Source organism: Nasonia vitripennis, unplaced genomic scaffold, assembly GCF_009193385.2.
Source record: "Nasonia vitripennis strain AsymCx unplaced genomic scaffold, Nvit_psr_1.1 unplaced0251, whole genome shotgun sequence".
NCBI lineage: Eukaryota > Metazoa > Arthropoda > Insecta > Hymenoptera > Pteromalidae > Nasonia > Nasonia vitripennis.
In genome coordinates, this window is record NW_022280030.1 from 527245 (window position 1) to 552164 (window position 24920).

Consider the following 24920-nt stretch of genomic DNA (forward strand, 5'->3'; position numbering starts at 1 on the left):
AGAAGGCAGATGCGTAGTGCTGTTGGCCGAGATGAGGGTCTCCCTGCGAGAGATTCGGCAGGGGTAACCCGGTTCCCAAGTTTTCCGAGTTGGCAGCTTGTGACGGATGTGTGTCTGTGGATCCTGTTGGCCTCTTGCAGTCGTAATCTCGATGCTGTTGGACTAGAGCCAGGCGTTCCAGAAACGCGTTCAGTTTACAGTCCAGCTGCTGGTTGAGCCGTTCTGTTAGCTGTGCCAGGTCATCCGCAGTGGTGTAGTTGACTGCTGATGACTGCTGTTTGTTTAGCGGGCTGTGCTCTTTCCGCCGCGTTCCTGAGTTCTGGAGATGTTCCAGTCGGGGTCACCAATGTAGGACGAGGTAGATGGTGGACAAAGAAGATGCCTCGCCCACGTGTTATAAATGATTTATTTGTAGTGTCTCTCCAGACGTCTGACCGTGTGCGTGGTCAGTACAGAACTGAGCGGCGGCGACGCGCTCGATCTCTCGCAGCATGGCTGCTCTCTCTCTCTCTCTCTCTCTGCAGCGGTACGTGCCGCCACCTATCCGTGTGGTACCTACATATATCTTATTTCAAAGAAATTGTACAGAAATTGTCGACTTTCATGATCGCATTCTAATAGATCAATATTAAAATCTTCTATTACTGAATGATTTTTAATATTTTTCTTTGTTATTAAGTATTTGTTTAAATTAAATCTAAATTCATTCCAAGGTATTTCATGTGATCTATATATAGCGGAGATTTCAATATTACTACATTAGTTAAATTGATTCTAGTATTTACAATCTTAATCCTACCCTGTTAAACGATTTCCGTTCTTTGAACTAAATTTTTATTTAGAAAGACAACAACTCTCTCTCTCTCTCTCTCTCTCTCTCTCTCTCTCTCTCTCATGAGTACAGTTGGCAGCTCTGCTGACAGGGCTGCCGAACGTTCGTCAGAGAAGGGAGACTCTACATGCGCTGTAACGATGACAGCGAGCGTGCTACCATCATCAACGCCGACGCCGAGCTGCAGACTTTTTTAGCCCGGTTTCCGCCCGCTGCCAACTTTATCCAACACTGAGGCTACAACACACACACGTCATTCCACCACACCCACCATCAAGCTCATCTGCCACGTCTTCATCTGGTTCTAAGGTATCGCTGTCCGAAGGTCTACGAGTCTGTCATTTTAATGCGAAATTGATTACGGGTCACATTGAGATGATCAGGCTTTTCTTATCCACTCGCTCTCCATTCCACGTAATAGCTGTTACTGAGACCTGGTTGAGCGACAAGGTAACGTCCATCCCTTCACTGGACGACTACCTACTGTACAGACGAGACAGAAACAGAAACGGAGGAGGTGTGGCCCTCTACATACACAAATCTCTGACAGTTAGCGTTATTTCATCATCTGACGGTGAATGGCCTGTCAAGCCAGGCAAGCCTGATTATCTCTTCTGTGAGGTATCGGCAAAGGGAGTTTCTCCTATCTTCGTGGGGGTTGTGTATCGTCCACCTCATGCTCTATTCTTCCAAGGCTCTAACTTCATAGACCAACTGACAACCCACATGCACAACTATTCCACGAAGGTTATAATGGGAGTCTTCAACTCTGACCAACTTTCTTCATCTGAAGATGCCAAATTCATCAAGGCCTTCATTGATGAAAACTCCCTTTCATCTGTTCCATATGGTGCCACGCACCACAAAGAGGGTTCTGATACCTGGCTTGACTTGTGTCTAATCGACAAGCATGATCGCCTGCTGTCATACTGGAAGACAACTCACCTTTCATCAACGGACATGACCTTATCACGGCCACTCTCGACGTACAGATTCTACGATACGTACCTAACACATACTCTTACAGAAACTTTAAAGGAATCAGCGCCGAGAAGCTAAGGGACTTTCTTAGTGCATGTGACTGGTCATCCCTCACCTCTTCGTCACTCGATGAATGCATATCCACACTTAACGCTAACCTCACTAACGCCATCAATCATCTCGTCCCATTACGGACTGTGACACCAAGAAGACAGCGTCACCCGTGGTTCACCACGGCTTTTCGTGACCTTGTATCTGAGAGAGATAGACTTTACAGGCGTTTCAGGAACTCCAGGCTCGATTTGGATCTCCGTATATATAGGCTAGCTAGAGACAATGGTCACAAACAACTCGAGGAAGCCAGGCTGAATTATTACTATTCACGCCTGTCAACCTGGACTGATGTTGCCGAGATCCAAGGCCCCTTCACCATCTCGTTTTAGCACAGATGAACTCAACAAGTATTTCAGCTCGATCTTCAACGATTTGTTAGCTCCTGCTGTTGAGGATTATCTTCTCACCCTGGAAAGTCTTGACCTCCCGGAGCATTTCGAGTTCAGCACCATAACGGAATCGGATGTGTTCGTGGCCAATCTGGGGTGAGAACTCGCGCCTCAACCCCGTCCCGAAGCCTCAACACTATTATTTTTCTGTAGATCTCGGAAGGAGTTCCGCGAGGATTCCGCTGTTCGGGTTACAGCGGTGTGTAAGGGGACAGAAATCACAACTCTCTAAATTCTCTTTACCCTCTTTATTAACTCGGATTCGGCTGATACTCTCGGCCGTCGGCTTCGCGGCCGACTCGTCTTACACGCTCTCCCACACACACTCATGCGCGCTCTCGCACTCTCATGAGGCTTGTTGCCTCCGTACACCTCACGTCGTCGTCGCTCGCTTGCGCTCGCGTCGCGCACGTTCTAGCGCTCACTCACACACTCTCTCTCTCTCTCTCTCTCGCACACTTCGCCCTCACGGCCTGTTCGTCTGCCCGCCGATAAGGCAGGCCCCCGCTGCTTCCGCGGCGCCCCTCCGACCGCGCTGCGACTCTCCCTTCTCTCGACCCAATGCTCGCGCGCGATTCCTCGAACCGCACCCACGCGGCTCTTTGTCTGGACGGATCCGGCCGCGCTGTCGTGAGGCTCACGATTTAGGCTCCCGATTTTCTCTCACACAAAACGGAGATAGCTTTCTCTCTCTCTCACTCTTTCTCTTTCACTCACGCACTCACTTCGCGGCACGCAGTACCAACGGCAGGCCTCAGCCTGAGTAAGCTGGACTTACAGGTTGCTCGCAATACGCTGACCTCCGGCTGTCTTCCGGCTCCGGAATGCTGATCTCCCGTCTTCTTCCTCGCCCTCGTCTTCTTCCTCGCCTCGTCTTCTTCCTCCGCACCTCCCTGTCCTGGACTGGCCCTGTGTCGCTGGTCGTATCCTCACGATCCTCGTCACCTTGGCCGGTCTGGATTGGAAGCAACGTCTTCTCGCCTCGCCTCGCTTGACTCTACCCCAACTCTCTCACACTGGCTCTCTCTTGACTCCTTGCACACACGAACGCGCTATCCCGACACTCACGATCTCGACACCCTCGAATTCGCGATACCACCGAATAGCTCGTGCGACTGTCGCTCAATACGTGCGTCTTGGGCAACAGTCAAACAAGAAGTGCCGCGCCGCGCCGACCGATTCGGCGATGCGCGCTCTCTCCGCTCCGGCTCGGCCAATCAGCGCGCGCGAATCGGCCAGTCCCCACGACCGCGCTGAACTCGCGCCCCGACTAGCCTGAAATCGGGCTAGTGGCCGTCGATACGGCCCCTTCCTCAAAAGGCTCGACTCCCTTCTCACGCTCTCCCCTACGTTGTTCAACACACGTACCCGCACACTCTCGCTACAGATTTCCGCGAATTCTCCGGACGCAGCCGGAGTTACAAGTGTTCCGCGCACTCTCTCACACTCTTCTTCTTCTCAAAATCCGCTGCTTCCCTAAAGCCTTGTCGTCGCTCCTTGTCCACCGGCTTCCTAAATTCCTCGCACCAACATTCGCACGAGAAAAACAAGAAAACACACACGTTAGCTCAAATCGCGCACACGACACAGAGCCCGCCAAAGGATACGGCGCACGACGAGTCGTCTCGTCGCAGGCTGCAGTATCGCACTTCGACACTCAGGCCAGGGGAAGCGACGGAATCCCTCAGGTTGTCATCTCAAAAGCATTGCCAGTTCTCGCTCCCCTACTAAGTCATATTTTCAACCTGTCTCTGAGCGAACTATATTTCCCATCTGCCTGGAAATTGTCGCTAGTACGTGCACTCAACAAAGTCAGTTCACTAACAGCCCTGACTGACTACCGTCCGATTTCACTTCTCTGCTTTCTCTCCAAGACCCTGGAGTGGCTGGTGCACAGGCAAGTTTCACAATACCTTGAATCAAGACTCTTACTAGACAACTTTCAAACAGGCTTCCGCACTGGCCACAGCACTCAGTCTGGCCTAATTAAGCTAACTGATGATGTCAGGGTCGGGATAAACACTTCAGTGACACTTCTCCTCCTCTTTGACTTTAGCAAGGCGTTTGACACTGTATGTCACGTCCGGCTCCTGAGAAAGCTATCCACCTTCGGCTTCTCTAAGCAGGTCATCCGCTGGTTTGTCTCCTATCTCACTAGGAGAGAGCAGGCCGTCGTTAGTGACAATAGCGAGCGTTCCTCTCCGCGGCGTCTTAACATCGGCGTCCCGCAGGGTTCCGTCTTAGGTCCCTTGCTGTTCGCATTGTACATCAGCGACATCGGTTTCTGCCTTGATTCCGATGTTTCCCATCTTATCTATGCGGATGACTTGCAAATTTACAGTCAATGCCACCTTGAGGAGCTCGATTCTTTATCAAACAAGATGAGTGCTAATGCTGAGAGGATAATGGGCTGGGCTGCGCAAAACAGGCATGTTAATAAAACCAAAGCAATTGTCCTGGGCTCCCCTTACTACATAAATTTACTTCCCTTAACAGCTAACACTTTCATTAATATCGGGGGTGTCCAGGTCAGTTTTGAACCCTCTGTGCGTAATCTGGGATTGGTGCTTGACTCTAAACTCACGTGGAAGGAGCACGTTGCACAAGTGTGTAAGCGTGCTCACTCGCTAATGTACAGGCTCTACTTTTTCAGAAAAAGTACCAATCTCAGGTTGCGCAAGCATCTTGTGTAAGCGCTCCTATTTCCGATCATCGACTACTGTTCTCTTGTATACTGTGACCTGACGCAGGAACTCGACTTAAAATACAGAGGCTCGTGAATACAGGAATTCGGTACATCTATGGTGTAAGGAGAGATGAGCACGCCTCCCCGCAGAGGCGGGAGCTGCAGTGGCTAACCACTGCCGGACGCAGGAAGTACTTCACAGCTTGTTTCCTACGTAAAATGTTTAACTCGGTCGTACCGTCATATGTACTGGCCTTTTTTTACTTCCGCGTAACACTCCGGCCTGTGAGGGGTGAGGTGACACCTCTGGAAATTAATGCTTTCGCGACGGAGACGCTGAGGAACTCGTTCCATATCAGTAGCCATTCATACTTATGGAATAACCTGCCATCACACATCAGAAACACTGCATCCACCGTCACTTTAAAAAAACTTGCTAAGTATCACTTTTTTTCAACTCGAAAACACATAACTCGTACACAGTCCACGCACACGCACACACCTACTTTCTCGCTCATTCCACCTTCACTATCGCCACACTCTCTCACTATACATACTCTAAACATGCCTCAATCTATTATTTATTGTTTTTTTCTCACTTGTAATGCTGTAAACTTACAATCGTACAATATAATGTACGCAAAATAAAACTAATCTCTCTCTCTCTCTCTCTCTCTCTCTCTCTCTCTCTCTCCCTCCCCCTCTCTCCCTCCCCCCCTCTCTCTCTCTCTCTCTCTCTCTCTCTCTCTCTCTCTCTTTCTAAAAGCGTAACCTTACCTCTATGCTACGCGTGCAGCTTCTACTGCCTCGATCATCGTCTCGTAGCGCATGATTGTGTGTGTTGTCTGTGTGTATGTGTGAGAGAGTGTGTTGTTACACGCGTACTGTGACTAGACCCTTGTTCGTAAAACTTCCAAAATTCCTCTCATATATATCATCCTCAAGATCCTCTGTTTCCATGTTTTTATAGTTGTCGATACCTACAATTTTAAGGGTGAGGGTAAAAATTTTGAAAAATAAATATTTAAAAGGCAAAACTTACGAATTGAATTATAGCGAAAGGTAAAATTTTAAGTCCCAGAATATTGGAAAGGTATAATTTTGAAAACCTAAATTTGGAAATTCCTGAAAATATCGCTTTTGCAATATTTTAACTACAAATATCACCTTTCGCAATATTTCAATTCAACATTTTTATTTTATAAATTTTTAATTTCTAATCTTTACCCTTTCTAATTTTTATTTTTAAAAATTTTTACCCTCACCCCAATTTTGATTTTTGGATTTTTTAAAGTAACTTTCCTAGCCTCACATATACCTTTTAGATTATGTTTTAGTACATCTTTACTTAGCGTAACACTTTGACTGTTCAAACAGTTTATTATTAGTTCATCATTACTAGTTACAAATAGATTTTTAGTTTGTACCCTTGTTTAGGTAATAATACTCTCTATCAATGTTTTCTTTATGTCTACAGCTTTGTCACCCACTTTTACCACAGTTCTCTTTAGCACTTTTTTTGCAGTGGTTCGGGAAAACTTGCCGCATCTACATGTGACAAACTAGCTGTTGCACTTTCCTTTTGATTTACTATAGCTTTTTCGTTCAGCATTAAATTTTTTTCTTGTAATTCACTGACTAGCTGCTACAGTTAAAGATTTTCAGTTATCGCCAGTTTGTATTTTTCTTCGATGTCGATGTTAAGACTGTCTTGAGCTGTTACTGACACTTTACTTAATATTTCCATTCTAACTTCTTCTGATTTTTTTGCTTTATTTAAGCAATCAAAAATCTTGTAGAGTCGCTTCCATCTTTTCCTTCAATCTTAGAGGTCATGTCGTGAGGTTAATGTGGCTGTGTTCTGGACATACAATCAGGTTCCCACTGATGACTTCAAAGTCCGAAGATTTTTTAACAGTTTATGTTATATGCTGCATCGCATATAATACATACCACTGTTGTTGTACTTTTTTGATCGTGACAGGTGATCAGAAATTCTTTAAATAAATATAATTTCGCATAATAAATTTCGCACTTCACGCACAAAACGCATAAGTCGATGACGTCTTACGTTAGCAAGTCCGGCACGAGTACTGCTGAGTCGCGTCGCGATTGCGCTCTTGGCGCCTCTCTCCTGCCCGTTAGGACCCAGACAATGATGAGGCCTGATTGGCCGAGAAAGGCGCTGTGAGAAGCTAATTTGCTGCTTTTCTGGCGTCAGCTGAAACAACAGACTTCTTCCTCGAGCCTGCTTATGTCGGTTGGCGATTTCCGCGAATTCTGAGAATTACGATAACGTCTAAGAAACTTCGGTCTTCGCGCAAGCTGAGCGCCTTTTGCTCGACTCAGGAGAGTTGCCACTTAAAGCGTCAATACGCGTTCTCGAACGGCTGCAACGCACTACATTATAATTATCATGTGTAAAATTTGTACTAACGCTTTATTCAAATTTTTGTGTTTATTATCTCAAAAATGTTGTAACATCATAGGCCGTCAGCGAACTGTTGTTAAATATTTGGCTAGACAAAATCTAGTAATAATAGGGCATGTAAATAGCGAAAGCAACGTTATGCAGTTGCTCGATGTTTTAAAGGCTCAAAATTTAGGTTTTAGGTAGTTCACCGGAATATTTATTTTCTTAGGATATCGCTCAAACTTTGTTTACATGTTCAATTAAGTGTCCTCTACAACTTGGTATTTTACCCCCCAAGCGACATTATTTTTGAGATATTGAATCTTGAAATTTCGTATTTTAACATGGGAAGCCTATGCCGAGTCCGAATTTTGAGAACGTTTAGTTGAATTGCAAAGCAAGTTTTCTTAGAATATTAAAAAAAAACTAGTTTAAGGTGTAAAATAGCAATACAAATCATAGAGGAAAAGTTGAATAGGGCAAACGAGGCTTTTTTTAAGTTACAACAATTCAAAGTTTTCATCCCATGCTATCAGTATATCTATATAGGTGCGCAGTGGTTCTCCCTCTTACAAGTTTTGAGAGTATTTTATACTTTAAACAATTTATGTCACCATTCTAATTGATACTATGAATTGTAAGGTTTTGACATTAGATAACACTGTATAATATCTTAAGAAAGGAATTTTCTAATAAAAACCCTAATTGACCACCACTGCAGCCGGTAAACTACCTTAAAAGAATGGCCTTGTAACAAAAATCGTGGAAAATTCAAAAACTTCAAAATGAAATTATCGATCTAATGAGTAGAAATATTCTAGAGAAGCTAGAGGGCTAAACATTTAAAAATAGCCTCCTTTTCTAATGTAAGCGCCCTCGCGAAAGCGAAAGTGAAGTTGAGTATTTCCTTAAGGGATTACTCCCTAGCTCTGCTAACTCACCTTGTTTGAGAAATACTTTATTCTTCTTATTTATTGATACTATTTTACAAAACTTATTATATTATAATTTTTTAATATATATGGACCTTACTGTTAGTTGACTCTTTTTTTATTTTCAGGCTATGGGTCGTATTTTTGTAGGCTTATGTCAAGTGGGTGCATGGGGCTGTTTTGATGAATTTAATAGATTGGAAGAAAGAATGTTATCAGCTGTTTCGCAACAAGTACAAACCATTCAGGAAGCTTTAAAAAGTCAAATTGAAGGAAAAAAGGATGAAGGTTTATGTGTAGAATTAGTAGGAAAGCAAGTGAAAGTATCAACGGACATGGCGATATTTATTACAATGAATCCCGGTTACGCTGGAAGGTCTAATTTGCCAGATAATCTGAAAAAGTTGTTTAGATCATTAGCAATGACAACACCTGACCGTCAACTTATTGCTGAAGTTATGTTGTTTAGTCAAGGATTCCGATCTGCTGAAAAATTGGCTTGCAAAATTGTTCCGTTTTTCAGGTAAGTTATTCCACATAGGTAATGTTTTATTTGAAGGTTTATTAACTAGAAAGAAACTACCGCTCTCTCATTTAGCAGATTACTTTCTTAACCAAATTTCAGATCGATAAAGGGGACACAACACCTTCAAATAAACAAAAAATAATTTTTAACATTTTAATAATTATGGCGATGAACTAAAATTTTTTCTAACTGAAAACACATTTACCTACATTTCTACTGCCGTAGAACCTTTCAACACCTATGAGCCCTACTTATGGGAGTCTCTTCGAACCCATAGTATACTGACCGTAAGATTTCAAGTAAACGGGTGGATCAAATGAGCTCAAACTCAAGGACGTTGTTTAAAACTGCATAAGTTACGGTATTAAGAGAAGGATTTGATTATAAATATGTAGAAACATTTTTATGAGCATTTTACTGAGTTTTTAATTAATTTTTTTATGAATTTTATCATATTTTCTATGTAACTTTTCTTCAACATATTCGAATTTGAATCCCTCTATTCATACTGTAACCAATATAATTTTAAACAACATCCTTGAGTTTGAGCTCATTTGGTCCATCCGTTCACTTGGAATCTTACGGCACAGAACCTGAAATTAAGAAAAACACAATTAAGAGAAAATCAGCATTGAAGTTTCGGCTTCTAATACTTACACATAACTAAAGTAATACTTATCCTGTAAATGTTTTATTCATTACATCACTGGTACCTATCAAAATATAACTTTATGTACCAGGGTATCGCATTTGGATACACATGAACATATCTGCTAGGATGTAGATGCATCTGAAACACAAAAAGTAAAAATATTTAATTTAAAATAAAATCATCTTTTATTAATAATACTCTATCAAAGCTCTTATCTTTTATGACCGTACTCTACAGGGCTTCCAACATAAGTATTTTTATTCAAACAAAAAATATAAAATTCAATACATAATATAAGAGCGCGACAGTTGAGAGCATCACAACTGCTCGTGCTCGGTGTCGGACTTAGACTAACTACTGTCCTCCGCTGAGGGCATTACAGTACCTCGGAGACGCTGCTTTTATTACACCTACGGCCGATCGCGGGGGGGACGCTGCTGATATCCAGGTATGCGACGACGCGGTCGAAGCGCGGGCGGACGGACCCATCATTAACCTGGACATCATAAAGAGCGCGCGCTCCGCTGAGCGCGCGTCCCTTTTTAATCCCTGATTCCTGTGTTTGTCGCACGTTTTTCTAGCAATAAACGCACCGCGTCTCCGAGAAGCTTATCTTCATAAAAGAGCAGATGCGCTGCCAAGTTCGGCGACGGACTCGGTGCAGCATCTGCGCTTGGGTTTTCCCCAGCTATAATAAAATTAACTACGTCAGATTTGAGCAAAAATCCAACACTCCCACTTAATTTGAAATATCTCGGATGTTCAATTTACCCCGCAAATAGCAAAACTGCTGTTTGGGTAGCGGTTTTTTAAAAATATCGGCTAGCTGTTCCTTCGACTCGACATACTTTACATCTATTTCTTGGCGGTCTAATACATCACATACAAAACGAAAACGCACATCAATGTGCTTCGATCTTTTATGGAATACCGAATTTTTTGCTAATCTAATCGCGGATTGATTATCTACGAATATGGGGATTGGACCGTGCGTAATTTTGAGATCTTTGAGCATTTGGCGCAACCAAAGTGCTTCTTTCGTCCCGTGAGTCAGTGCAATATATTCAGCTTCAGCTGTTGATAGAGACACTATGCTCTGCTTCTGGATGGACCAGCAAATTGGTCCATCGTTAAATAAGAATATAAATCCGCTTCTCGATTTCCGCGTTTCTACGCACCCGGCATAATCGGCATCAGTGTAGCCAGTTACGCCAGTGTAACTCCCACTGTCTCCGAAAACTATACCGTAATCGCGAGTTCCTTTAAGGTAACGCAAAATTCTTTTTACAGCTTGCCAATGCTCTTGGCCGAAAGAATCAAGGAACTGACTTGCACTGCATAATTAACGGCATACTCGATATCTACGCGACATACTCTCGCGGCAAATAAAAGCAACCTTACTGCTTCTCGGTACGGTATGCGTTCAATCTTTTTATCGGTGAGTTTACTCGCGTCGCGTTTTTGCAAATACAGACCCGGCTCTGCAGGTACGCTCGACGGATTTGCATCACTCATTCCGAATCTAGCTATCATTTTGTCTATATAACACGGTTGACTTATTTTTAACGTTCGCTTAACACGATCGCGCTCAATTTGCATACCAACAAACTCATTCGCTGAATCAATAGTAATTTTAAAATTACTTTCTAGGTAACGCAGTACCTCGTCAATCGCGCACTGGCTTTCACAAATTACTAAACCGTCATCTACATAAAGGGCTAAGTAAACTTTAAACCCTTTCACAGTACCGATAAATACGCACTTATCACTTTCGACGACTTTGAAGTTGAAATTCGTCAAGCAGCCGACAACCTTCTTGTTTCAGCAGCGCGGGGACTGCTTTAAGCCGTACAGACTTTTCTGCAGCTTGCAGACCCATTCTTCATTCTTCTCGTTGACGTATCCTTCTGGCTGCTTGAGGTAGATATCTTCTTGGAGATCTCCGTATAAAAACGCTGTTTTTACGTCGAACTTGGCCATCTCGTAGTCTTCTTTTGCTGCAATCGCCAGGAGGACTCTAATTGATTCGTATCGCACGACCGGAGCAAAGGTTTCAAAATAATCAATGCCCTCTCGCTGAAAGAACCCTTTTGCCACAAGTCGCGCTTTATATCTATCGCTGTTATCCAGCGAATTTTTCTTGACAGCAAACACCCATTTGCAGCCGATCGCACGCTTGCCTTTTGGTAGCGGGACGACACCACGTATTATTTTTTTGCAGAGCGTCGATTTCTTCTCGCACAGCTTTTCTCCATTTTTCGGCGTCTATGCTTGACATGGCTTCTCGGTAAGTCATTGGTACAGCATATGCTATATGTGCGACCGGATTACCATATCTATTAATCAGATTGAGCTTCTCTCTGTTGCGCAATTGCCTACCTTCTTGCTGTTGGTTTTCAATGCGCTGATTTGCTAGCTCGCCGATTTGCTCATTATCTCCCACTTCATCTACAATTTGTTGATCGGGAGCAATAATATCAACATCTTGTTGATGATTTTCTTCATTTTCGGCGTCTTGAATTTCTCGTTCTTATTCCATCCCGAAGTCAAAAGAAACACGATAAACTTCATCTTTCTTCGCTATATTCTTTAGGCTACTTTCATTAAAATCTACGTCGCTGCTGACGTAAATTTTGCGCGTTGCTGCGTCCCAAAGTCTATAGTTCGTCGATTCATTATCATAGCCTACGATTACGACCTTTTTGCTCTTTTTATCGAATTTTTCGTTTTTCCTTCGGCTGATTAAGGTACGCGTCTGTACCGAACACACGTAGATGCTTGATTTCTGGTTTTCGATCAAACCATTTTTCAAACGGCGTCTTCGTTTGATTTTGCATTGCCACGCGGTTTAACAGATAGCTGGCTGTGTTGATAGCTTCAGGCCAGAGTTCTAAGTTGACATTGCTGCCTATCAACATACACCTGGCGCTCTCAACGAGAGTGCGAATTTCTCGTTCGGCTCGGCCATTTTGCTCGTGGATGTATGGTGATGAAAACTCGTGCATTATACCTTTTTCTTTCGCGTGCTTTTGAAATTTTTCAGACGTATACTCACAGCCATTATCTGATCGTAGCACTTTTATTCGATTTCCAGTTTGTTTAAATGCAAAACTTTCAAACTCTAAAAATCTTTCAAACACTTCCGACTTATGTCTCAGAAAATACACTTTTCTAAAGCTTGTGCACTCGTCTTTAAACAGCAAAAAATATTTTGAGCCTCGCGGAGACTCAATATTCACGGGGCCACACACATCAGTATGAATTTTCGCGCCCGGTTTAAAGTTGCTGTCGTGCTGTGACGATGCATGCGGCTTGCGGGTTTGCTTACCCATTAAGCACGTCTCGCAAAAAAATCGTCTTCTTTCTCAAGTACGAATTTTTCATCTTTAAACACTTTGCTGGTATTTATCACTGCGCGCATATTTATATGTCCGAATCTCTCATGCCAGAGTTTTAGTGCTTGATTATCTTTAGACTCAGCGATGTTGCACTTCTCGGGAACTTTAACTTTGAACAACATTTTAAATAAATTTCCGTACCTCTCGCCGCGGGCTACTACTTTGTCGTTTCGGTCACGCACTTCACAGTTAGTTTTAGAGGTGTAGAAAAAGTATTCTTTGTCGTTAATTGCTGGAATCGAAAACAAATTTCTTTTCAGTTCCGGCACTAGAAGCACATTTTGCATATCCCGACTGATTATTTCACCGTTGATTTGCTCTTCAATGATGATCGTGCCGATGCCTGCAGCGGGCAGCATCTTATCGTCCGCAATTTTCACATAGCGGTTTTCAGTCGTTGCGTCAAGAGTCTTAAAAATATCAGCTCGGAAGGTCATGTGCTTGCTAGCACCCGAGTCAGCCAGCCAAATATCTTGATCACTATCGGTTGTTTTACTTACGAGCGCTGTCACATCGCTGATGTGTGCTGAAGCTACAAACGATGATTCTGCCTTTTGTTTGCTGGCGTTTTTATCCGGACACTCTCGTGCCCAGTGACCTTTTTTCTTACACACAGCGCACTTTGTCCTTTTCTTCAAATCGTCGATGTTCTTCTTGCCTTTGACTTTTCCAGCGTTGGAGTTCGTCGCTACGGCTTGTTGGCTGTCAACTTTTAATTTCAGAGCTTCGACTTGATGTGCTAAGGATGCTGTAGAGTTTTCTGCCTCGCAGAGGCGCTTATCCTCGCGTATGAGCCGTACGACGAGAACATCCTTCGTCTTTTCGTTTTTAGGAGTGCATTCCCATGCCATACGAAAAGCCGAAAATCTTTGCGGTAGACCGTTAAAGAGTCTAGACACCATGTCCTTATCTGACCGCTTCTCACCTGCTTCTTCGAGTTTTCTGCAGATATTTTCGAACTGCTCGATCTGCATTGCAACTGCTTGGCCGTCCTTGATACGGAAGTCGTAAAATTCTTGAAATGCGCTGTCCACGGTATCGCTGCTTGATGTCCCATACAATTCTTTTAATTTATCCCATATTTTCTTGGGAGTTCTGCAGTTCATTATATAGCGGTGCATTTTCTTATCCACTGAACATAAAAGAATCGTAGCTGTTTGCGCAGAGGATGCTTTCCATTTGAGCCACTCAGCCGATTTGTCGGCTTTGCTGGGCTCTGCTGCACTACCGTCTAGAAAACCATCAAGACTTTTGCCTGCTAACAAAAATTGAATGCCAAACTTCCATAACTCATAGTTTGTTTCGTTGAGCTTGATGAGATCAAAATTTTCCTTATCAGCCATGATAAAAAAACTGCTGCGAGCACTCACTCAAACTATGCAAACCGGCACTTGCACACGAGACTAACCGACGCGATACTTTTACGATGCCAAGCTTGGCTTAAATCTTTAATAAATAAAATACACTTGCGCAGTGGAAGCGTGCTGGGCCCATAACCTGTTGAATATAAAAATCAAGCAGGGTATAACTTCTCACGGTGAATATATTTATTAATACAAAAAAGGAGCAATAAATTAATACAAGTATGGCAGCGTAGTCAGATGTCAGTGAAGCGTTCGACTGGGCAACTGCTTGCTTGCTCAATTCGGTTAGAACTAACTGCTATCCTCCGCTGAGGGTATTACAATACCTGCCAAGAGGGACGCTGCCGATATCCAGGTATGCGACGACGCGGTCGAAGCGTGAGCGGACGGACCCTTCTTAATAGCCCCCGCCGCCAACCTGGGTATCATAAAAAGGGCGCACTCAACGAAGTGCGCGCTCCTTCTTAATCCCTAATTGCCGTGTTTGTCGCACGTATTTTTCGTAGGCAACAAACAAACCGCGTCTTCGAAAAGCTTATAATTATAAAACGAGCAGATGCGCTGCCGAGTTCGGCGACGGACTCGGTGCAGCATCTGCGCTTGGGTTTTCCCCAGCTATAATAAAATAAATATAATAAACTATCCTAGAACTACGCGTATTTCTAAATTAAAACTACGTCAGATTTTAGCAAAAATCCAACACATAACTTTAACTTTCATGTTTATGGAACAGCTACAGCACCTCACTTAGTTAAAGATTTGTTGAAAAATAGACAAAAAAATGTTATTTAAACATGTTTTTTTTTAAGTATAAAATGGAAATAATAACAATGCTGGATGTACTAACAAAATTTAATGTGCACCTGCTCTATATGCATTATTCTGCAGTTATTCTCAAGCTTTTCTCCTAATAATACGTGCCTCCTCGGTATTCGCCAATCTTTTCCCTTCTGTATCAGAAGCACTTTGTGCTATCAACCAAAATGCTAAAACGTAGACAATTCAGCGTGCCCTTTAACAAGTGCACGCAACGATGAAGCGGTGCATGATGACGATGCAATTTTTAATGAGCAAGAGACTTATCGAACGTTACAGAAGACAGATTATTTACAATGTCTTCCATTTTTTTGCAAGACGAAAAAGAATACAGAGATTATTTTCCAGTGCGGGTGACAGTTTAAGTCTAGGCATTAGAAACTTAACGTTTGAACGTGTTGAATCTTTGGAGAACCGTGGAATCAGACAGATGTTTCGACTGCATGTTGGTCTGCTTTTATACCCTTTACTTTTACGTTATGAACATTTTCCGTCATTACAATTCCCATTATTAAGCTTACTTAAGATGCAATCTGACGATAATTACTTCTCCACAAAAATTAAACAGAAATTGTTATAAGCCATGCCGACCTTAGGCAGCTTGTCATGTTTTTTTTCTGCTCGTAAGTAACATACCACTGCGACGCTCTTAGTATAACCAAAAGATACGTCACGAACCTTCCCCTTGAATGGCAGCCGCACCACAAATTAACCTCAGTTGTCAAGATACATCGTGCTTTGATAAAAGTCTGTACAATATTGGTCTTCCTCGGACAGAGGCTTAGAACACTTTACCTACTCCATCTCGGAGCCAACCGAGATATGGACCCGTAAGTGCCATGCCTTTGAATCCAATAACAGCTGGGCCCTTCACTGCTTCGACCAAGTACTGCATCTTCACCGCGTTTGTCGAATGCTTGCCCTTAACAATGGAGTAAAACTGTTGCTTGAACGTCACTGAACTTAAGAATAGCTAACCTATGCAACGCAGAGAAAACCAATAGAGCTGATCAACCTCCTTAATCTCCTCCTTGGACATTGTTGTTGTTGCCTTCAATAGCTCTCGATTGTGTAGTTTGACTCGGGGTGTTCGAAGCTTCAATCTTAGCCACCAATTGTGCCCTCACTTTTGAATATTTTATTTTAAAATTGAGAAACTCTTCCTTCGTAAAGTACTCTTTTATATTCAGGTCAGTTCTAAAACGCGCTTATTCAGTGTCAAAGTCTAGTTACTCTTCCCAGTATTCTTAATTTTAAGATCGTCAACGGGTAACCACCATCGGACGTGTTCTGTACATTACGCATAAAGTTCTTGACCAGCTGAGCCTTGCGCAGCAACTTCTGCAACATAGATTATGATGCAACATAGACTTCCTCACACCAACGAGACAACTTTGACAAAAATCATAGCAAAAATCTGCTCCGGAAACTAGCGTCTCAGCGAATGAGATACAAACAATATATGCGTGTGTAGCAGCAGCACACTGCCGTTGTAGTGAGAGAGACAGAGATATCCAATATGTAAGCACCCGGTGTGTATGTCAGCATGGCAGCTAGAACAAGCATATGCCGGTGTGCTTGACTGTGCATCTACAGTTGTGCGAGACAGTTCTAAGCTAGAAAGTGTGTTGGCTCGCCGTGAGAGCGAGCAAGTCTGTACGTCAGAAAGATCAAGCGCACAACAGCATGCGTTAGTTCGCCTTGAAAGCGAAAGAGAGATAAATAGATGGATACATAGTTTATTCATTAAAATTACTAAGGGCTCTGTGGTACATTATAGTCACACTCCAGGCAGTTATATGCATAATTACAATCACAATCGAGATTAGAACGACATGTAAGCCGTGTGAGGCGTCTCCGTATATCAAGAGATAGATAAAATAATGTATATTTATAAATATAATGAATTATCAAATTTGATAGAATAAAATAAATATTAATAACACACAAATTTAACGCAAATATAACAACTAAATTAAAATTAAGACTAAAATAAAGTAAATGAAGTAAAATATGTACAAGAGTGAGACAACTTATTAAACTAACAATATTTCACTGTAGGCCGATGTCTGTCGATGCGCAGTACTTGAGCAAATGAAATTTAAAACATTGCATTTTGTATTTCGCTCGCAAATCGTGTGACAGATCGTTCCTCAGTCTTGCAGCCCCAATCCCGAATGATTCGCGACAGCAATCGGTACCCTAGCGCATAATAAAAAAATCCAACTCACTAGCCCTTTTACTTCTTAATTTATCCTTAGCACGAAAAGCAAATTTATCCTCGAGATAACCCGGAGTCTTAGTGCGAAACACACTTGCTAATAGAGAGAGCGTAAGAAATTTTACTCTCTCACTCTAAGAAAGAATATTATATTTCTTGTAGACCGGCGTAATGTGCTCGAAAATCTTCTGTCCTTCAATAAAGCGAAGGGCTGCATTTATGCAACGTTCAAACTTGGTTGTAAGCTCCTGTGTAAGGCCCAGGAAGAGCAATCCGCAGTAGTCAAGGTAAGGGAAGACCAATGCCTTGACTAACACGAGTTTAGCGATATGTTGTCCAGGGTCAACCCCAGGAGTTTGAGCGACTCACATGGCTCAATAATTTGATCATTGAATACGATGTCAGGGAGATCACGCGGCCCAACTTCCTTTAGCAAATTCACGGGTCCCAAACCGAATAGCTTGAATTTTACGAGCATTAATTCAGAGACCGTTGACACCTGACCATATAGAAACAGAATAAAGAATATCATTGTTCCCCGTCACCATCGAACCCGCGTTCGCAATCGTATCACTGACGTAGAAGCAAAAATCATCAGCACATAGGTGGAACTTGCAATCAGTTCATACATAGGCTAGATCATTAATAAACAGCTTAAACAATAAGGACCCTGGGAGAGAGCCTTGAGGAATCCCACATAAACTTTGTAAGAGGTAGGACATATCACCGGTAGAGATCACTACTACTTCAGATCAATCCGAAAGAAAAGATTCGACCCAATAACAAGCTGATTCTGAGAAGACTAAAGCATAGAGCTTTTTTTTTTAACAGAGTAATTGAAACCAGATCAAAGGCGCGTGATGGGTCAACAAATATAAGAAGAGTCACCTTGCCCTGGTCAATAGCCTCACGAATGTCATCCACGACGCATGCGAGCGTTGTGCGTGTGCTATATCTCTTTATCAACCCGGACTGAAACGGATTAAGCAGATTTTTGCTGTTCAATCCGTCATAATTTTTTGAACCTGCATATGAGTATACAAGAAGCGATCATCTAAGACTGCACGATCCTTCGATCTTGTATTGTGCAGAGTGGCCGGCAGAACGTCCTCAACAAAGTGACGATTGAACTCGTCACGGGAGGCGGGCAAACTAGCATGAGGATCGGAGTTTGATTTAAGACTCATCTCGTCTATAATTTTTCACATTTCCCTAAGATTTTTAGGGGAGCGAAGCCGTAGGGAAGGACTCGGGAGGATAAGCAAAACTCAGAGTTTCGTGTCGAGATTTATTCTTAAAGTTCACAGGAATAATTTGCGTGTGTTCGAGAGTCGATGTGTGTCGTGTCGTGTCGCGGGACTGACTGAGTCTTAAAAAGGTCGGCTTCTCGGGCGTCTCCGTTTTTCCTGCCCTCCGCCGATGCTAGGGGCGTGAAGGGGACGCACGGGCAGGCGTAGTGCCGCTGTCCTTCCCGGGTCTCGGGCCGTAAGCCTTTTTATAGCCCTAAGCGTTCGGGATGACTGGTAAGCCGTTTTATTGGACCTCGGGGTCGGACCGGCCAGTAAACCTTTTTATGGCCGCCAACGCCGGTTAGGCCCGTGCAATTCCGTAGGCTGTACGGAATCAGGAAAAACCCGAGAAGCTTTCCCTTGTGTTTGGGCACGTCCCGGTCGCAAAAACATTGGGCGACAGCTGTGCCTGGCAATCGGGCCTGGGCGACCGCCACAGATTTTTGCAGTTATAGAGCTTTTCACGGTAACCGGCGTACTTGGCCTTTCTAGTGACCAGCTTGACCCTGTAGCGAAGATACTTGTACGTTTTCTCGAACTGGGTGTTTTTGAATTTCTTAAAATCTTGCCAAGCCTTATTACGAGCCTCGATGAAAGCACAAATTTTGTCTGTTGAGCCGCTCTCTCTGTCTGTCAAGCCGCTGAGACGAACTTTTCTTTGCAAGAAAGGTACGAAAAAGAGCGGTTTTGTAGTATAGGTTCAGCAAGGTGACAGTGAGAAAATCAACTTTATCGTCGATGTTGGCCTTTTCGGTTATGGAGGACCAGTCGATGTCTCTCAGATCGCAGTAAAAGGCCTCTGAGTCGAAATCCTTAAAGTAACGTCGCCTGATGGCTTGAGGCTTGTTTAACGGGACTGCGAGATCCGGAGTGGCAAATAAGACGTCATATTCCGAAATTTACGTATATATAATAGATAGTGGACTGACAGTTATGTTGATGGTGGGTTGCCTTGAACGGAACTGGCGTTAAACCAAACGTGCGCAAAGACTGTGCAAGGATACCCTGGTTTGCGACCTACTATGCTATTCAGTGTTGAAATTATCCATATGGATCAATTAATCATACGGCTTGTTGCAGTTGAAAATGGCTTCCTCAACGTCCGATCAGTAACCCGCCTTCAGGAGGCTGTAAAAAAGCGTGCACAGCAGTCTTAGCTTACCCAATGAAATCAGGGCCAAAAGAAAATCAGTACGTTTCCGGTATACATCTGGACGGAAAGAGTAGCCAACAATTCTGCAAGATGCGGAATCCGAGACCTAGGGAGACTCCTCCATCTGCCTTATCGTCCGAGAGTCTGTCGTATCTCAACAGTGTGTAGCGTGGAATATTAACCATTTGGTTGAATTTTTCAGGCTTCAAAATGATTTGCTGATGCCCATAACTTATGAATTATGCAAAAAGACGACCTGTTGCACATCGTGCAGGTGTCGAATTAAAGATTGCGCGTTAACATGCCCAAAAACAATATTTTGTGTAGACACATATCTAGGGTCATTGGCCATAGTTAGTAAAACACATTTAACGCTTGATATGCTTTAGCAGGATCGGACATACAGCTTTGTCATAGGCGGAGTGGGTAATGTTTTTTAATTTCGCTGCAATAAAAATTACGCATTTACTCTCTCGGCGAATTACAATTTTTTGTAGCATGATTGCCAGCGCATTTTGCGCAAATTGTGTCTGAATCGGTGACATTTAAAATATTGCTGGACGTGATCGTCAACGAGACAGACTGCCCATTTGATCGTAATTTTGCCTAACTTACAAAGACGGATCCTATTCTCCAATAGCGTCTCAATAATGCAGGAACGGAATATTTTTCGGCCAGTAGAATAGCGGAAGACATGCTTCAACTCGCCACTAGGGACCGTTTAAAATAGTACTACCCATACTGTGGTAGTCAAAACAAGTCCACTTTTTATATTTTATTTATTTGCGAGATACACATAATAATAGAAGTTGCATAAATTAAGTTACATTAAGTAATGATTAAACATTCTTATCAAACAATTTTATTTACCGTAATCATCAATAAAAATTTTCAGACAGAAGCAGATTTGACTCATTTTTTGAGGTTAATTGTACATTTTTGAACTTTTATTCGTTTAATACTACGCTCACACGTTCCAAGTTTAGATTTTTGAGATATCAACTTATTCGTTACATGTTTATCTACTAATTTGCAAAGTTTGGGTAAATTCTGAACGGTCAGTTTTGTGAAATCAAACAATTACTCGAAAAGTGCAGATTTTCGCAAATTGAAATGTTTATAACTTTTGTCACGGGTTCCAAACATTCACCAAATTTTAACTGAGTGTTTATCTTATCAATATCCAACAGCATACAAAATTTTATCAAATTCTGAACGGTCAATCACTTTTGGGTAGTACTTAACGGTCTCGACTTGTGCAAGCGTCGGAAAAAGACTCGCGCATAAAAAATTATTTGTAAAGGGAGTGTATCAAAAAGATGTTAAGCGCTGAACCAATCAGCAAACAGCAACAGCGGCAGACTGAAAGGGGAAGCGGCAGCAGTAACAGCAGCGCACGGTGTGAAAACAAAAAAATTTTTTTTTTTGTATTAAAACCTAATATCTCACGTTTGAGTAAACGGAATCGGATAAAATTTGGTAAGAGTATAGTTTGAGTTATGTGGAATAAGAGAAAAATATTGGGAAAGCCCACAATAGTTTTCAGGGGCCCCAAAATTCAAGGATAAAAGGCCCATTTTGCAATTGTAACGATAAAATCTTTGCCTTTTTCAATATTTATAATATTTTTTGGGAAAAAAACTATGCGACTTACACATTTTTTTCTACTGAACTTTAATCTATCGAAAAAAGTTGTCTCAGCTTTTTCAGTTTTTAAGAGAATCCACTTAAATATGATGAACCGTGTATATATATATTTTTTTTACCACACATACACGGTACAAAAAGCTAAGACAACTTTTCTAATATACTCTAACCAAATTTTATCCAATTCCATTCACTCAATAGTGAGATATTAGGTTTTAATAAAAAAAAATTTTCTCACACCGCGAATTTCGCTGCCGATCAGAAGACCAGTGTGTGAATTGAGGGAGAGAGAGAGAGAGAGAGAGAGAGAGAGAGAGAGAGAGAGAGAGAGAGAGAGAGAGAGAGAGAGAGAGAGAGAGAGAGAAAGAGAGAGAGAGAGAGCGCCGTAAGAGCCAACACCCTTTTTAAATTTGAGCGCAGCGTACTACAAGTATGCGTGCGCATGAGCTGTCAATTAAATGTTGTTAGCAACAAGTACAGCGTGAAAAATATTAATTAAATTTATTAGCTACGTATACAACGCATGGATAATAATATTTAATTAATATTTTTTAGAAATGTCTTTCATGAGGTCTGAGGGGGCATGTTTAAGGTACATTTTGAGCCAGGGTAGAGTAAAGAAGACGGTCCAGATCTTTTACAAAGCGACTAAAAACACTTATTTATGAAGTAAAATATCATGAATTTTTGTCAGTGATTTTTTATGGTAAATATATGTGATATTTTTCAGTAGAAATAGTGTATATTGTAAATATTTTATGTTTTTTAATTTACGTGATAAGAAAAAATATTTATCAGACGGATGTTTTTTTGTTTTTTTTTTTTTTTTTTGATTTGCAGGATTTAACCCAGACTGGACCCGTTAACTTGCGGATGATACGGTGGCGCGCAGTGGTCTCGAAATAAAAAAAATGGAACAAATGCAGTCTTAGATCTAGCATTCGATAAAATCCATTTTTTTAAATTTTAAACATATCTTGATGTACCTAGGAATGAAATAGGATACCGCTTTTTCGTATTATTAACATGCATATAAGGTTAAAAAATCGATAAAGTTAACCTAAAATGCAATCATTATTTCCGCAATTTATAAAATGATTGAAAACAAAAATTTATTCTCCAAATAAGTGCAGATATAGGTTTTTGATGTATTTTTCGACGCTGAATCCCAATACGATTGAGGAAATACAATAAATCAAAAATCAACCCCTCCAATAGGGTAAACCCGTATCTTCTCTTATTTGGAGAATAAATTTTTGTTTTTAATCATTTTATAAATTGCGGAAATAATAATTGCATTTTAGGTTAACTTTATCGATTTTATAACCTTATATGCGGGTTTATAATACAAATGGTACATCAAGATATGTTTTCAATTTTAAAAAATGGATTTTATTAAATGCTTGATCTAAGACTGAATTTGTCTCATTTTTTTGATTTTGAAACCACTGTGCGGCGTGATTACGTGTTCAACTCCGTACTCCTTTATCACACTCTTTAAACATTTTTTATCAAACACCTTGCCGTTGTTTGACAAGAAATACTCGGGCGTTTTCCACCCAAATAGTATCAGCTCCTCCGCGCGCGCTACTGATTTCCCGTCCGCTTTTCAATTTGGTTTAATCTGCACCTAACGCGTAATTAAATCTTGAATAACAATCAGGTAGTTATTTTGCGATTTACCGGGCGGAAATTCCATTAAATTAGCTGCTACAACTACCCATGATCTCTCTTTGATTTACTTCTCTAACATCCCCTGTTTACATGTCTGCGACACCTTATACCTCTGGGCCAGAGACTCTGGCACATTTCGCACTTCCTCACCAAATATAACACGTTGTGATAAAACTCCTTTCAATAATTCTCTCAAGCTACTATATCATACTTCTTCTCCACCTTTAAATACCCTGTCGAAGATGTATAATGTAATTTTTCCAGAACCATTTGGCGATGCTCAACAGTAACGGCCAAAGGCCAACACTCATCTCGATAAACGATTGGGTTCAGCATCGGGTCATTTTGAAATTGGAACAGCCTCCCATTCTCGATTCTAAAATTCGCATATTTTCTCGGAAATTTTGCCACCCTCCCCCCTCCTAATAATTTTAAATACTCTTCATCTTTGACTTCTCCAGGATTTATCGCTGTCCATGGCTCAACCGGTTTTTCCAGTTTATTTTGAAATACTTCAAACAATTCGGTTAAGTCTTCACGTTTACGCCAGGCTTCTCGCACCCCTAACAAAACTGCCGCGAAAGAGTTGAGGCCTTCGGAGGCGACGCCTTTGCGCGATTCGGACACCTGCAACTTGTGCCCTTTTTCATGACACGTAAAGCATACAACTTTCGGACATTTCGATAAACGGTGGCCGACGACCTGGCACGTGTAACAAGCATCCACTAATTTTCCTCGTCGGTACCTGCCTGCACTCCTCCCACTCCACTCGGTCCACGTACTCCATTAAAATAACTCGAGCGCACATTATTCTCCAGATTAACCGCGACTGCTTGTGACGCACCATGATTGTTGCAATTTGGCGGATTCCTGCTCTGCGACGCCGTCGGAGAGTTCGGTAGCAAAAGTTCGCCCTTTCCCGTATCCTGCGCAGCCACCGCCGCGAATGTGCGATTAGGCTTAACCTTACTCGAACCTGCGAGTGATTTATTGTTTGCTACCGTGTTATTATGAGGCTTGTTTGCTCCCTTGTTTTTCTCCTTACTTTTTCCTCCCTTCTTCCCGCCTGCTACATCATTAATCCCTTCTTCCTCCTCCAGTGCCGCAGCTACCTTCGTTTTTTTTCAGCCCTACGCCAACTCAACCTGCTCTCTCTCTCTGACGGCGGATGTCTCCACCGCGAGACAATATATTTGAAACTCGCAAGGTAACTCGTGATCTTTTCGTCCTCTGCTTGCGTGCGTCACTGTAAATCGTCCATAATGTCCTCGTGATTATAAAATCTAAGAAAATGATTCCAAAAATGCTTACAAAATTCGGACCACGAATTTATCTTCGCACAAATCGTGCGATACCACCGTGACGTCTTCTTCGTGAGGCAACACGGAATCGTAGAAAGCAATGCTTTGTCCGTTAAATCCGTGCTGTCGCGGCAGTCTTCAATCTGCTCCAAAAGCTCCTCTGGTTCATCCGTTTTCTCATTCCCCGCGAACTGCGCGATACTCCAACTCTTTAACGTCTTCAAAGTCTGCAATCTCTAATTAGCTATACGCGCACTGTCTCTTTTAAAGTCTTAACGTTCTCTCCGGTCTTTGACTTCGCCTCGTCGTGCTGGCTTAACCTCCTACTCTCTTTCCACCCAATACTCGTTCGAATTTTTCCTCCACTCTTTCTGACTGCTAAAAAAACTGACTTCGCTCTTCGACTGATCACTCCACTTACAGAACGGAATATACGCATCCTTTTTCAAAACGCTTTGCCCTTGCCTCCTGTTCAGTTCGGTTATCTAATTTTGACGCGCACTACTCTCTTGGAATTTCGTACTCGCTCAAT

General features: G+C 42.2%; 1 protein-coding gene across 8 annotated transcripts in view; it reads left to right on the forward strand.

The window, feature by feature from the left end:
* LOC100116365 (dynein heavy chain, cytoplasmic) overlaps nt 1-24920 on the forward strand; it is a 631875-nt gene that overhangs the window by 186879 nt on the left and 420076 nt on the right. For all 8 annotated transcript variants that reach the window (XR_004228365.2, XR_004228366.2, XM_031933441.2 and 5 more), the window contains one exon: nt 8476-8870. Coding sequence is in view for 6 of the 8 variants with exons in the window: in XM_031933441.2 (XP_031789301.2) it covers nt 8476-8870 (395 nt within the window). In the remaining 2 variants the exon portion in view is untranslated. The remainder of the gene's footprint in view (nt 1-8475; nt 8871-24920) is intronic.